The sequence below is a fragment of the Podarcis pityusensis genome (assembly GCF_964106645.2).
Source record: "Podarcis pityusensis genome assembly, chromosome: 7".
NCBI classification, from domain to species: domain Eukaryota; kingdom Metazoa; phylum Chordata; class Lepidosauria; order Squamata; family Lacertidae; genus Podarcis; species Podarcis pityusensis.
The window spans coordinates 38,388,829-38,401,098 of record NC_138031.1 but is presented as its reverse complement, the minus strand read 5'-3'; the positions used below and the strand labels follow the sequence as shown (position 1 = coordinate 38,401,098).

The 12,270-nt window shown below is 41.7% G+C and overlaps 2 protein-coding genes across 8 annotated transcripts in view; one reads left to right on the top strand and one right to left on the bottom strand.

The window, feature by feature from the left end:
- LYN (LYN proto-oncogene, Src family tyrosine kinase) overlaps nucleotides 1-12,270 on the top strand; it is a 45,388-nt gene that overhangs the window by 9,830 nt on the left and 23,288 nt on the right. For 4 of the 7 annotated variants that reach the window (XM_081013467.1, XM_081013465.1, XM_081013468.1 and 1 more), the window contains exon 2: nucleotides 9,687-9,752. In XM_081013467.1, the coding sequence (XP_080869593.1) occupies nucleotides 9,693-9,752 (60 nt within the window). In that variant the 5' untranslated portion in view covers nucleotides 9,687-9,692. Of the gene's footprint in view, nucleotides 1-9,686; nucleotides 9,816-12,270 lie in introns of all 7 variants that reach the window. The other 3 variants (XM_081013464.1, XM_081013462.1, XM_081013463.1) reach the window with 1 other exon arrangement.
- Nucleotides 4,455-12,270, bottom strand: part of LOC308481237 (kinesin-like protein KIF20A) — a 56,011-nt gene continuing 48,195 nt past the window's right edge. The window contains exon 20 of the transcript XR_013988532.1: nucleotides 4,455-4,565. The gene's annotated coding sequence lies outside the window, so the exon portion shown is untranslated. The remainder of the gene's footprint in view (nucleotides 4,566-12,270) is intronic.

Genomic DNA, 12,270 nt, shown 5'->3' with positions numbered 1-12,270 from the left:
AGATGGGTGTGCTGCTATGGTGCTTCTGTTATCACCATGTGCTGTTGACTGGTGGCATGCATGCATAGCTAATGTGCAGACGTCCTCAGCATGCAACGTTTTTAACAAGCTGCTGTCTTGCGGGGGTGTTGTTAGTTTTTGTTTCCACAGGTTTTGAGTTGTTTGTTCTGCTGCTCTAAGTTTGTACAACACTCTTCCCCAATCCCCACCACCCCCACGTCATGTATTGATATGATAGCTTGCACACTGGAAAAAGCAAATTGGTGGCCGTCAACTGCCAGTGTGCAATATTCATGGAAAGTGGGAAGAGGGAAGGCAGGCATCATCATACTGGGGACCCCAGTAGCTTCCTAAAGATGCTGTGTGCTACTGCCTGACCTGTGTTTCTTTGCCAACAATTAAATGCAAGGGTGGGGGACCTGTGGTCCTCCTGATGTTCCTGGATTATCACTTGCAACATTCCTGACCATTGGCTTTTGTGTCTGGGGCTTATGGAATTGGAGTCCAAACATCCAGTGGGACACCAGATTAGGTAGGGAAGGCTGATGTAGAGCAATGGAATGGACTTTCTCGAAAGATGGTGGGCTCTCCTCCATTGGAAATCTTAAAGCAGAAGTTGGTTGGTCATCTGCCATGGATGCTTTAGTTGAAATTCTTTCATTGCAGGGGATTGAACTTGATGACTCTTGGGGTCCCTTCCAACTCTATGATTCTGTGAATGGTGTTCTGAACAACTTCAGCTTTGTCAATGTATGCTAGCTATTACCAGTTTATTCTTTAAAACAGCCTGCGGCCATGCTGGATTCCATCCTCCAGTTGTAGTTCAAAACATTTGGAGGGCACCAGGTTGAACATAGGAAGTGCCTGCTGGATCAGGCCAATGGCCCATCTAGTCCAGCAACCTGTTCTCAGCGGCCAACCAGATGCCTGTGGGGACTTGCAAGTAGGAGACCTGGGCACAAGAACACTCTCTATTTCTGTGGTCTCCAGAAGCTGGTATTCAGAAGCATCTGACAGTGGAGGTAGAACATACCTGATATAGCTAATAGTCATTGAAAAAGACTGCTCTCAAGTTTTAGAGTCTAAAATAGGGTTGGGGAATCAGGTATTACCAAATTCTTATTTTCCCAGTGCTATTTTTCTAGAAAAAGGGTGCCAGGACTCACCTTGTTCTCTTATAATGTCAATGGCACCCACCTGAGAGATGCTGGAACGGAGTTCTGGCTGAAAAAAGCCCTGCCCCTAGCCATTGTGGCTCAAATTTGAGGTGCGGGTGGGGCAGGGCTTGTAAGCTACCACATATCAACTCAAGGGAGGTGACTTCAATCCTGTTTCTTTCAGGGATTGGCTGCTTGACGAAATTATCCAAGAGGGATTCAGTTGTGCAGCTGATCCAGCACTAGCTCATAGCCAGTGACTCAAGCCTGCTTTCTGCAGGGATCAACTGTGGGGAACTCATTTGTGCAGCTGAGTCACCCATGTCCAAACTGGGACCCATGCTGGGCTAAATTTGGTCTGCAGACTGGAGGTTTCCCACCCCTTTAGAATATTCTAAAAGAAAAGTGAAAGATACTATGATACATAGGGTGCTAAGGTGTGTGTGTGTGTGTGTGTGTGTGTGTGTGTGTGTGTGTGTGTTCACACAGTAGCTCTGTTACTCTAGTAAAGCTTTGATAGCGTACATCTCTGGTGATCTGAAGATTTAATGTATTAATATGTTATGTTTTTGTAAATGTCAAATCTGTGACAGTAGTTAAAAATCCTACTTCATGGCTGTAGCCAGGGGGTGCAGGCAGAGGGGCAGCTTCCCCCCATCAAGTAAATAAATAAAAATACTTAACTGACTAATTGAATTACAGATAACTTGGTTCTGCCCCCCAAAAAACAGAAAGCCTGCCCCCCTTAAAATAACCTTTATGTTTTAGGCTGTTTATTGTATGCACTTCACATCCCTCAATCCTGCTCTTAAGCAGATATCCCATTCAGAATTCTCTGGTGAATCATCTGCTACCAGGCAAATATCTCGGCTTCCCCCACCTCCAATGTTAGGGCTCAAAGCGTGACTCCAAACCACCTGACTCCACTACCTGTTTCAGGGATGGGGAATCTGTGGCTTCCACATGGGAACTGAAGTTTGTTAAGCATTCTGGTTTTGCCTGCAGAGTCTGGATTCAGAAAATCTCTCCCAGACTACCACTACACCTAAGTCCCTCTGGTTCTATGCAACTTAGACAACATTTTAAAAGAGAGTAAACTTTGATCTTGGAAAGCCCTCTGAGTTAAATAAGAGGTGTGTAGACTTCTAGTCTGTGTACAATAAAACATATGGAAGGTGTGCATTGATTGGATCTTCTGAATGGAATCTACGTTCACATGTAACTTTTGGGCATGCAGCTTCTCATACTTATGAACCTATAGCTTTGTAGATATACAGAAGGTAGCACATCAATGTTTTCTTAGCACATAAGAATCTTATACTGGGCAGGAGCTTCAGTTGAACACAAGTCTTCTCTGCCTTGGGCTTACTGTACCTCTATTATGTTATTCTATTTTCCCCCAGGCTTGGTACCCAATATATGTATTTTTAAATTGAGATATTGGCAACTGAACTTAAACGCTTCTAGTGCTGAGCTATAGTTCCTCCTGTGTGACTATTAATCCCATAAGAATTTAAGAAGAGCTCTGCAGGATCACACCCAAAGCCCATCTGTTCCATCATCCTGTGCCTCATAGAGACTTACCATATTTTATCCATACCATCCATAATTATATTCACCTGTACCACGTCCCTTTTTACTCTGCCCCCCCCAAATAAAAAGCCCAAAACATTGAGGATGAATGTGTTTTCTAGTTCTGCATTATCCAGAGTTGTCATTTGTATTCCATGTGTAGTCACACTACAGGTTTAAGGAAAGGCCTTGGGCAGTTTTGTTTTTCATCCTTTTCATAATGGTTCCTAACATGGAATTAGCCTCCCCGCCCCCCAATGAAGCTCAGTCTGCCTTTGAGAAGTTTCTTGTTCAATCTGTATCAGCCCTTGACAAGATTGTATTGTTTTCTTCCTGCCTTCTCTTAGTCGCTGAGATTTATTACTGAGTGCAGACATGCGGGTGTCATGTCATGTTTCCCATAACGATGTTATGTTGTTGCATTTTGCTAAAACATTTGTTTTAGAGAAATGCAACAATAAATTGTTGCCATTGAATAGAGTTTAGCAAAATATTGGGGCTAGAAGAATACATTTTCTTTGGAATCTCCAGCCATCTCTGATAACTGCAGGTTACAAGAGATGCCTTTTTGCCAAGTCTCTTCCACCTCAGACTTTCTGTTTAAATGATTTATTTGCAAAATGAAGGTGGGAAGCATAGGTTGAAAGATGCTGGAGATTCAGATGAGGAGTGAAAGTTCTTGCCATGAACGGGAAGGAGGAAGTGAAGAAATCTATATTTGGAGCTCAGCCAAGCTAATGGATGCAGAATTGGTAAAGCAGTAACTGCAGTTGTGACCAATTTAAATTGGTTTAAAAAGTATGCAGGCTTTAAGTAATAGAGAACATGAAGTCACCCTTACATTACTCTATTTCATGGGTAGGCAAACTAAGGCCTGGGGGCCAGATCCAGCCCAATCGCCTTCTAAATCCGGCCTGCGGATGATCCGGGAATCAGCATGTTTTTACATGAGTGTCCTTTTATTTAAAATGCATCTCTGGGTTATTTGTGATGCATAGGAATTCATTTTTTTTTCTTCCCCAAAATATAGTCCGCCCCCCCCACAAGGTCTGAGGAACAGTGGACTAGCCCCCTGCTGAAAAAGTTTGCTGACCCCTGCTCTATTTCATTGTTGAATGTCCCAGGAAGTTGTCCCCATGGACATTGACAGTTTATTGCAACGCTCAAAAGTCATCCAACTATACATAGACAGGAAGTAGCTAACAGTTTCCACAGGCGTATCTGGTACTGCCCCAGACAGACATGTGAATCTCCTATGATGCTACTTTCTTTCGTACCTCCAATGTACATTGGTTGCCTATAGTTGAACTTAGCAACACATAAACCTCTTTGGCTCTCATCTGGCTTGATGTGTGATGCTAGTGAGCAAAGGGTTTATAAAACAGTAGAAACTGAATGAACAATATTTATTAAAATATTTGTATACCACTGTGTGAGGCAGCCACATGCTCCTCAGCCAAGCAGGTTAAAGAAAAAGAGGGAGTAACAAGCTGAATCGGCGCCTGGCCCCCTCCGTCATTTGATTAATGCACTTTTATCTACATCTGACTCTGGTCCAGTGTTGAAGGCAGGACGGAAGAGAAGTGTGGGGAACAACCAACTGCTGGGATGTAATAGGTGGGACAGACATGTGAATGACAGACTCCATCATGTCTAGTTGTGACTTCCATTTAATGAATAATGAACAGTCTCATGAGCAGCCTCTTGCCCCATTGCCTGCTGCCTCTTTTTTTCCTTCCTGTTTCTCCCATGCACACACCCAGCACATGCAGTTGTTTCATCTGTGTCTTTTGCTGCATTTGCAGATTCCACTCTTTAGCAACTTTCACTTCACTCCTGCACAAGTACAAGAACAGAAAGCAGACTATGATATTCAAAGGCCTCCCCCTTTCTTTGTCTGCAGTAAGCAGCTCACAAGAAATATTTCTGGGAAGAGTGGGAAAGCATCTACAAAAACATGAACAACTAAGTAAGCAGGCACCTCTTTTAACCCAGGCTTCCCACCTATAAGGCTACCTAAGAAGAACTAAACAAGAAGCACCAGAGAGTGGCACTTCTCACAGTTGACCACAGGGCTGGCCCAAAACATTTTGGTACCTGAGGCAAACCACAAAATGGTGTCCCCTCTCCCCACCAAGGAATAAGGGGTGAGTAAAGATCTCCATCAGGAACAAGGACAGACTGCATTGTGATCTGTGGCCCCTATGGATTCTGCCACCTGAGGTGCTTGCCTCACCTGATGTGTGGACCGGCCCTGGTTGACCAAGTTTATCACTTTTACTCAACTGTCACACATGCAACACTTGCAAGCCCTTCCCCTCCAAGTGATGGTTTTAAATAGGAAAACACTAAGAAGAAAAACAAGTTGCCTTATTATTATTATTAGCATATTACTCAGATGCATAGTTTGTTTCACACACTAACTTCCTGGCAAAATAAATAACCTGAATGAGAGTGGGTTCTTTCATCAGGCCTGCCTTAGCCTGAACCCTTCAGACAGAAGGTGTCAGTTTCTTGTCCACCAATAGTTTTCTTCTTAAGCCTTATTTTATTTCCCTTCCCTGAACTACATTGTATAGCACCTATTTGTTGAGCTTTGCTTACTGTTCTGCTAGGATAGGGCCCATTCAGTTGTCTTCTTTATTGTGCATTCATGATGCTTTGTGCTTATGATCATAATGTGGTGATTATAGATGTTCCTGCTTTCAATACTGTTTGCCCCTGCCAGTGTTAGAAACTAAGGTATGAAAGCTAGGAGCTAAATGGCACCTTAAAGCTAGGTTATGGGTGCAACAATGGAATGTCTAGGCGTGCTTTTTTATAACAAGAATACAAAGCTGAAAGTGTATGAACTGCAGTTAAAATATTATGTTCATTTTTCACATGGTCTAGTCCTCCCCCCCCCCCCCGCTGATATTCTTAAGAAGGTCTCTTCTTCAGTCTTCAGAGAGCAGATGGAAGTGGGGGCAGAATAAGGTCCTCCTTTCCTTCCACTCTGCAGTTTTAATCAGAAATCTTTGGCGCAGTGCTAATAAAAATGCACCTAGAACAATGGGAGTTTCGAACACTGGACCCTGCAACCACTTTGAGAAGTTACACTTCTTCATCTCCAAACAGTGCATGCCTTATAGCTTCCTGCTGAAATCCAGTTGCTTTTCTATACCACAAATGTTTTGGGGTTTTTTATCCATATTTTGTTGTGGTATAGCACTAAGGTGCCCCTCCAGACAGCAGTAATGTAATATTGAGAAAGCACCTTAGAACACTTAATAAAGCAGAATTATGTGTGGAGCATCTGGTATAAATTCACCCCTAGTGCACTACTGTATTATTACTTCAATGACCATATTACAGAATACACTCAGAAAAAAACCACCAGGCTGGAGGGGCCCATATGTGCAAAGATGGCTTCATACCCCACCCCCACTTGAACACAGAGTACACCGTAGTGTATTCTTCTACTGGAAAAAAGAAGCAGAGTGATGACAGATCTGTTGGCTTTAAGAAACAGGGGCAAATTACTCCCCTTGCCCTGGGCTAGGAGATCAGATAAGCTGAAGAGTATTACTGAGAGGGTCAATTGGTTACGCGGGCAGTTAAGTGGTGCATGCAAGTACACCATGCATTTGTTGCAATCTTTGCTATTGCAACAGGATAATTAGTGCTCGCTAACTATGCCTTTAGGGAAGGGAGTCAGTCATAAAGGGAAATGACACAAAAAATGTTCTTGAAATAGGGAAGTACACAGCTTTTAGGAGCCTCAGGCCTTTAGAGCCTATTCCCCCACCATCTTCCACCCAGACAAAAAAAGTCAGATGCCTTTTCAAGTTGTGAAACTCAAACTACAGTAGTACTGTATTAATGGGCTGGTAAAGGACTCCTGTCTGAAATCCTGGAGAACCGTGGCTAGTCACCAGTGGTCTCAGTACCTGGTCCTACAGCTTGACTTGCTATAAGGCAGCTTCTTGTCTTCTTATGAAATGCATGATCAACTTTGGTGATAACATAACCTACAGCATAAGCCTGTTCAGTATCTGATGAGAGAACACTTGCCGTGTTGACCTACCACTTTGTGGCTTAGCACAGGAATTATATCATTTAATTACGCATATAGACGTGACAGACTCCTGAAACATCTATTTCTGGATCATGGTTGAAATATTTTTCCTATTCCACTTTCTGTTTCACTTAAAAATACCCCCAACAGATTCCCCTTTTCACAGAATTGTTCAGTCCAATGATCTGTTAAAAATGAACAGTAAATGACGACCCTTCCTTATTAGTGCAAACTCCAATGTGAAATCATCACACTTATATACTGAGTATTTTTCCATCCTCCACACTTCATTAAGTTGTATTTAATGGCTTCCATCCCCTAAGAAACTACAAGAGAAGAGGAACAGAAATTATTGATGTTACAAATTCACACTTGTCTCTGAAACTGAGGATTAGGAAGTGGTCATTTTTACAGCTGCATACAGATCAGTGAAAGATTCAGTGGGATTCTTGTGATTTTGACAGGATATCTGAAAGACTACTTACTCCCTTTATGGGTTGCTTGTAGGCTACATTAATATTCAGAGACCTGCTTTTTAGCTAAATATGTTTGGTTGGTGGGAACATGAGGCAGGGCCTTCTCTGCAGCAGTCCCTGGTTACTGATTTCATTAGCCCCATCCCTACTGGTTTTTAGGTGAGCAGTAAAAAAAAAATGTATTGTAAGCCCCAAAAGTAATACAAATATATTCTCATTATTAAATAAAAATGTCACTGCCCAGGGTAAGTGACCCTGTACATTGCAAGAAAAAGGGGGATAATTCAACATGGGAATGCCATTGAAAGCATCGTTCTCTCAGACATCTGTAGTCTTGGTTCTGACACATTGGCCCCTACCCATTGACAAAAGGGGAATACTTTTTAGTGCAACCAACTAAAATTTCACAAATTAGTGTGTGAGCTTTTTAGTTTATAGAACTCTTCTTCATATGAAAAGGGAGACAAAGCACTCCATGATGTAGATGCCTCAAAGTCTTCCAGTTGTAAAAGTCTTGAGGGGTGAGTGAAGATGGAAATACACCTTTGAGCTTAATTTGGGGTGGATAATTAATTTTGGTTACTCCATGTGTAGCCTCCTGTTTACAACTTCCAAGTCTTCAGCTTTCTCCTACAGCTGCTTCAGATTTGAAGTACCGTATTTTTTGCTCTATAAGACTCACATTTTCCCTCCTAAAAAGTAAGGGGAAATGTGTGTGCGTCTTATGGAGTGAATACAGGCTGCGCAGCTATCCCAGAAGCCAGAACAGCAAGAGGGATGGCTGCTTTCACTGCATATTTTTTTTATTGTTTTCCTCTTCCAAAAACTAGGTGCGTCTTGTGGTCTGGTGCGTCTTATAGAGCGGAAAATACGGTATTTCCTCCTTGAATTTCATTGGTGGGGCATTCCATTCACTTTATGCTCATTTATGTAAGAATAAGCAGATTTTGTGAGCAAATAAACTCTGTGCTGGAAACTGGTGCACTGTCACCACAGCCAATCACAAACAAACAACCACACCCTAGGCCAACCCCAACCTCTCTCACCCCCAAAGGAACACAAGTGAATAATAAAGAGAGCCCGCACAAGCGATGCTGACACAAAACCCCACACATACATTAAGTAGAATAGAAACATCGCCATCCGACCCCACCCCCACTCACCATGCCCCCCTCCACCTCTTTCGCCCTTTTCTTCCTAAGGTAACACTAATGTCTCAACAAATGAAACTGATCTGTAGAAAATGTAACTTGAAAAAAGAGACATTGCACATACTTTTGTAGACCAATAAATCTTTAATGAAAAATATGGGTTTTTTAAAAAAGAAACTGGTGTACTGTTGCTTACCACCAAGTTTTGCCAACTTGGTTCATTCCAGATCAGCATTGGAACATAATTTCTCTGGCAAACTTTGTACCTGGCAGAAATAAATGTTACACAGCAGAAATAACCCTAGCTGTATCATGTCCTCATTTGAGAATTTTAATAGACTTTGCTGCAAAACGGCCTAGAAAAATTGTCAGCCAGTGCATAGGAAGGTTCCCCCCCTGTAATTTGTAGATAAACCAGCATGTCAGAGGAAATAGGAAACACTTATTGTGTTAGAGATAAGGCCATTAATAGCTCAGTTTGTATTTATGTCTGAACTGTCCAAGATGAGTCAGCATTTTAGCCTTTTTTTTTTAAAAAAATTAAAGCGAAATCCTTGCAGAAGTCTTTCTTTCTAAAATCATTTCTTTGCTTTAAAAACAACATTAAAATATATTGCTTTTCTTTTTCTTGTGAAGGAATACAATCCTATCTTAGGTAAATATGCACTTATCTATATACATACATACATACAGAGAGAGAAACTTGGCTCATGGTAAGAATTGTTTAAGCTCAGTCCTTTATCCTCCTCTTTAAATCCAGTTGGTCAAAATCAACAATCTGAAGATATGTACGCCCAATTTCTAGAAGTTGTGCAATACATCTTAGTGTGGGAACAATTTTATGTATTCATTCTATCTTGTGCTGCCCTCAAATCTGATATGATGAAGACGACATAGAACATAAGACCAATACAGCGAAAAACAAAATGGCATAATATACTGCATCAAGGTTTTTAAACACTGCTGGTTTAAGAAATGCTTTTAAACAAAGAAACAAAGTGGCAGATAAACTCATTAAACAAATGTAAGATTTGTTCATACCAGATCAGTTTAAATGGTCCAGCAAATGAAAGCGTTCCTTGCCCGCCACTACAACATAGTGAACTTGTTTGGGGAGCAGATTCTGGAACCAAGGAACAGAGGAAATCCCCATCCTTTCTAGATAATCGCTGCAGCCCTAATAGAAGAGAGATTGAGAGAAAGGCCTTGGAAGATTTTTGCTACATAACCTAGACAACATTGATTTTTGCTTAATTCTTATTTATTCCAACAGGAAAATATGGGATGTATAAAATCCAAACGAAAAGACAATCTGCAGGGAGATGTGAAGACTGAACCAGTACGTAAATCTGAACGAACTATTTATGTGAGGGATCCAACGTCCAATAAACAGCAAAGGCCAGTAAGTAGATTAGTTTCAGGGAAGAATTCCCAAGAGTGAGATCACAGCACGACTGGCATAATTAAAATTTTTATTTAAAACTAGGGGCTGCCTCCCTGCTCGCACCATTCGCCAGCCTCCTGCCGTTTTCCCCACATTAACCCCACAGAGCTTCCCTTCCCACCCTATGCAAGCTTGCTTTCCACCTTCGCAACCTCATTTCTGAAGCCACTTCCATTCTGCAGCCCCCTATTTTCACCTTTATGCTCATGTCAATGCCTCTCCACTTCTTTTAGGCATCTCCTGTTGCACACAAAGCACCCCCATGGAACCTCCTATGTCTTCCTCCTCCTACATATTACATCTACATATTGCACCATCTGCCCACTTATGAAACCACCTTTCTGCAAACCCTTTCATGCCTCTGCTTTCATCTATAACCCCATCCCCATGCCTCATATGCCCTTTTTTGCAACTGCCTTTTTTCCTCTCCCCTTCCTTTTCTTAACTCTCCCTTGTACACAAACCATGCCCCTATCTCCACATTTTCTCCTTTCTAGCATATTGTTCAGCCAACTTTGCACACAAACACCATTCTCACCTACACTCCCCTTTTCCTTGCCTCCTCCTCCTCCCTCTCTTTTTTCAACCGTCCCTTGCACACAAACCACCTTTCCACACTTCATCCTCTCTCCTATTCTACAGCCCCCTTTGTGCACACACTCCATGATGTTACTGTATCTGTAAGATCTGTAAGATAAGTTCAGTTCAGTTGATGGATGTTTTAAATATATAGATGTTTGCTTGTTAATAAGATACATATTCTAAATTACTGCAGTTGAATCTGAAACTTAAGGCAACACAGAGTACCAGAAGTATTATACATTGTGTACTATGAGTATTTGAGGGTTCATCACCCTTTATCTCTCTCAGATGAGGAATGGAAGAGAGAGACATCGAGTACAGTGAGAAGGGCGTAACACTGAAAGGAAAAATATCTGTTTTAAACAATGGCATAGGTGTGAACAAAGCAGAGATGTAGATGCACTGAGGGGTTGTTCTTTAAACAAACAAACAAACAAGTTTTAATAAAGAAGAATAGCAGAGATGGCTGCAGCACAGAAACTAACACCCAAAACTGCTTTGAGACCCTCTCCCCAGGGATGATGGGAGCTGTAACCCAGTAGCATCACTTGAGTGCTATGCTGCCTACTCCTTTTTAAAGAAAGTCACAAAAGTGATTGAACAACGTATCTTAAATGCTTCCAAGGCATCACTATTTCAAAGGCGCATTGTACTTTATGAGCCCAGGGAACTTGTGTCTATAAAAGAGGCTCTGTGTCTGTTAAGAAGATTTTGTGCACACCCATAATCACATGGAGAAATACTAAAACATACAAGTATGAGTGCCTGGTACATTTTTCTGAAATAGCAGGAACATTTTTTTTTCCAGTTGCCAGAAGCACAGGACTCTGTGTGACTGGATCTATATGCATCTTGCTTCACGGTAAACTGAATCTGAGTGATGGAGTTGCAACCATAGATCCACTGACATTAACAGAGGATTTTTCTTCCTGACAGGCCTGGAGTCAGTGCATGGTATCTTTAGGCAGCTATTGGAGCCCCACTTCCATGGCTGGACTCACTGTTGACACCTGCCCTGGTCTCTTCCTTAAAAAAATAATTAAATAAAAGTAGGTAGCTGTGTTGGTCTGATGCAGTCGAAATGAAAATAGAAAAATAAAAAATTGTCTAGTAGCACCATATAGACCAACTAATTTATTTAAATAAAAATGTTAGTGCTCTCCAGTGAACACTGGGCACCTTATCTGAGGACCTTGTCCCTTTAAATTTCCCACTGTTCTCCAGAATGATGGTACATCAGGGTCATTTTAGGAAATTTAAACAGTGGTTCCTCCTGACCCAAGTGCCAGGTTCTTATTGGAGCACTACTGCAGCCCTCTGCTAGGTAAGCCCACAGCATCACTGACCTAGCAGAAGGCCCATCAGAGGTTTCTCCACCACTTTTTGTAGACCATTGGAAAATTAACTAGCAATTTTCTATCTTAAATTTATGAAGAGGGTTGTTTTAAAAGTAAAAGCAGTTTTGTGTCCTTTCGTGCAGCTGTTTTGTTTTTTTGTTTTTTTAAAAAACCCTCTCAAGCATTTATTAAGCATCAGCATACTTTCAAAATTCAGTGGTACCTTGAGTTACAAATGCCTCAGATTACAAACTCCGCTAACCTGGAAGAGTTACCTCGAGTTGAGAACTTTGCCCCAGGATGAGAACGGAAAGTGTGTGCCGGCGGCACAGCAGCAAGTGGCCCCATTAGCGAAAGCTAATGAATGGACCTCCGGAACGAATTAAGTTCGTAACTAGAGGTACCACTGTATTCAGTTTTTGTTCCATGCTTGCAACAAGTCTTTTTCAACAGTTAATGGTCTAACTGCTGCTAGGTTGCCCAAAGGCTGGTTT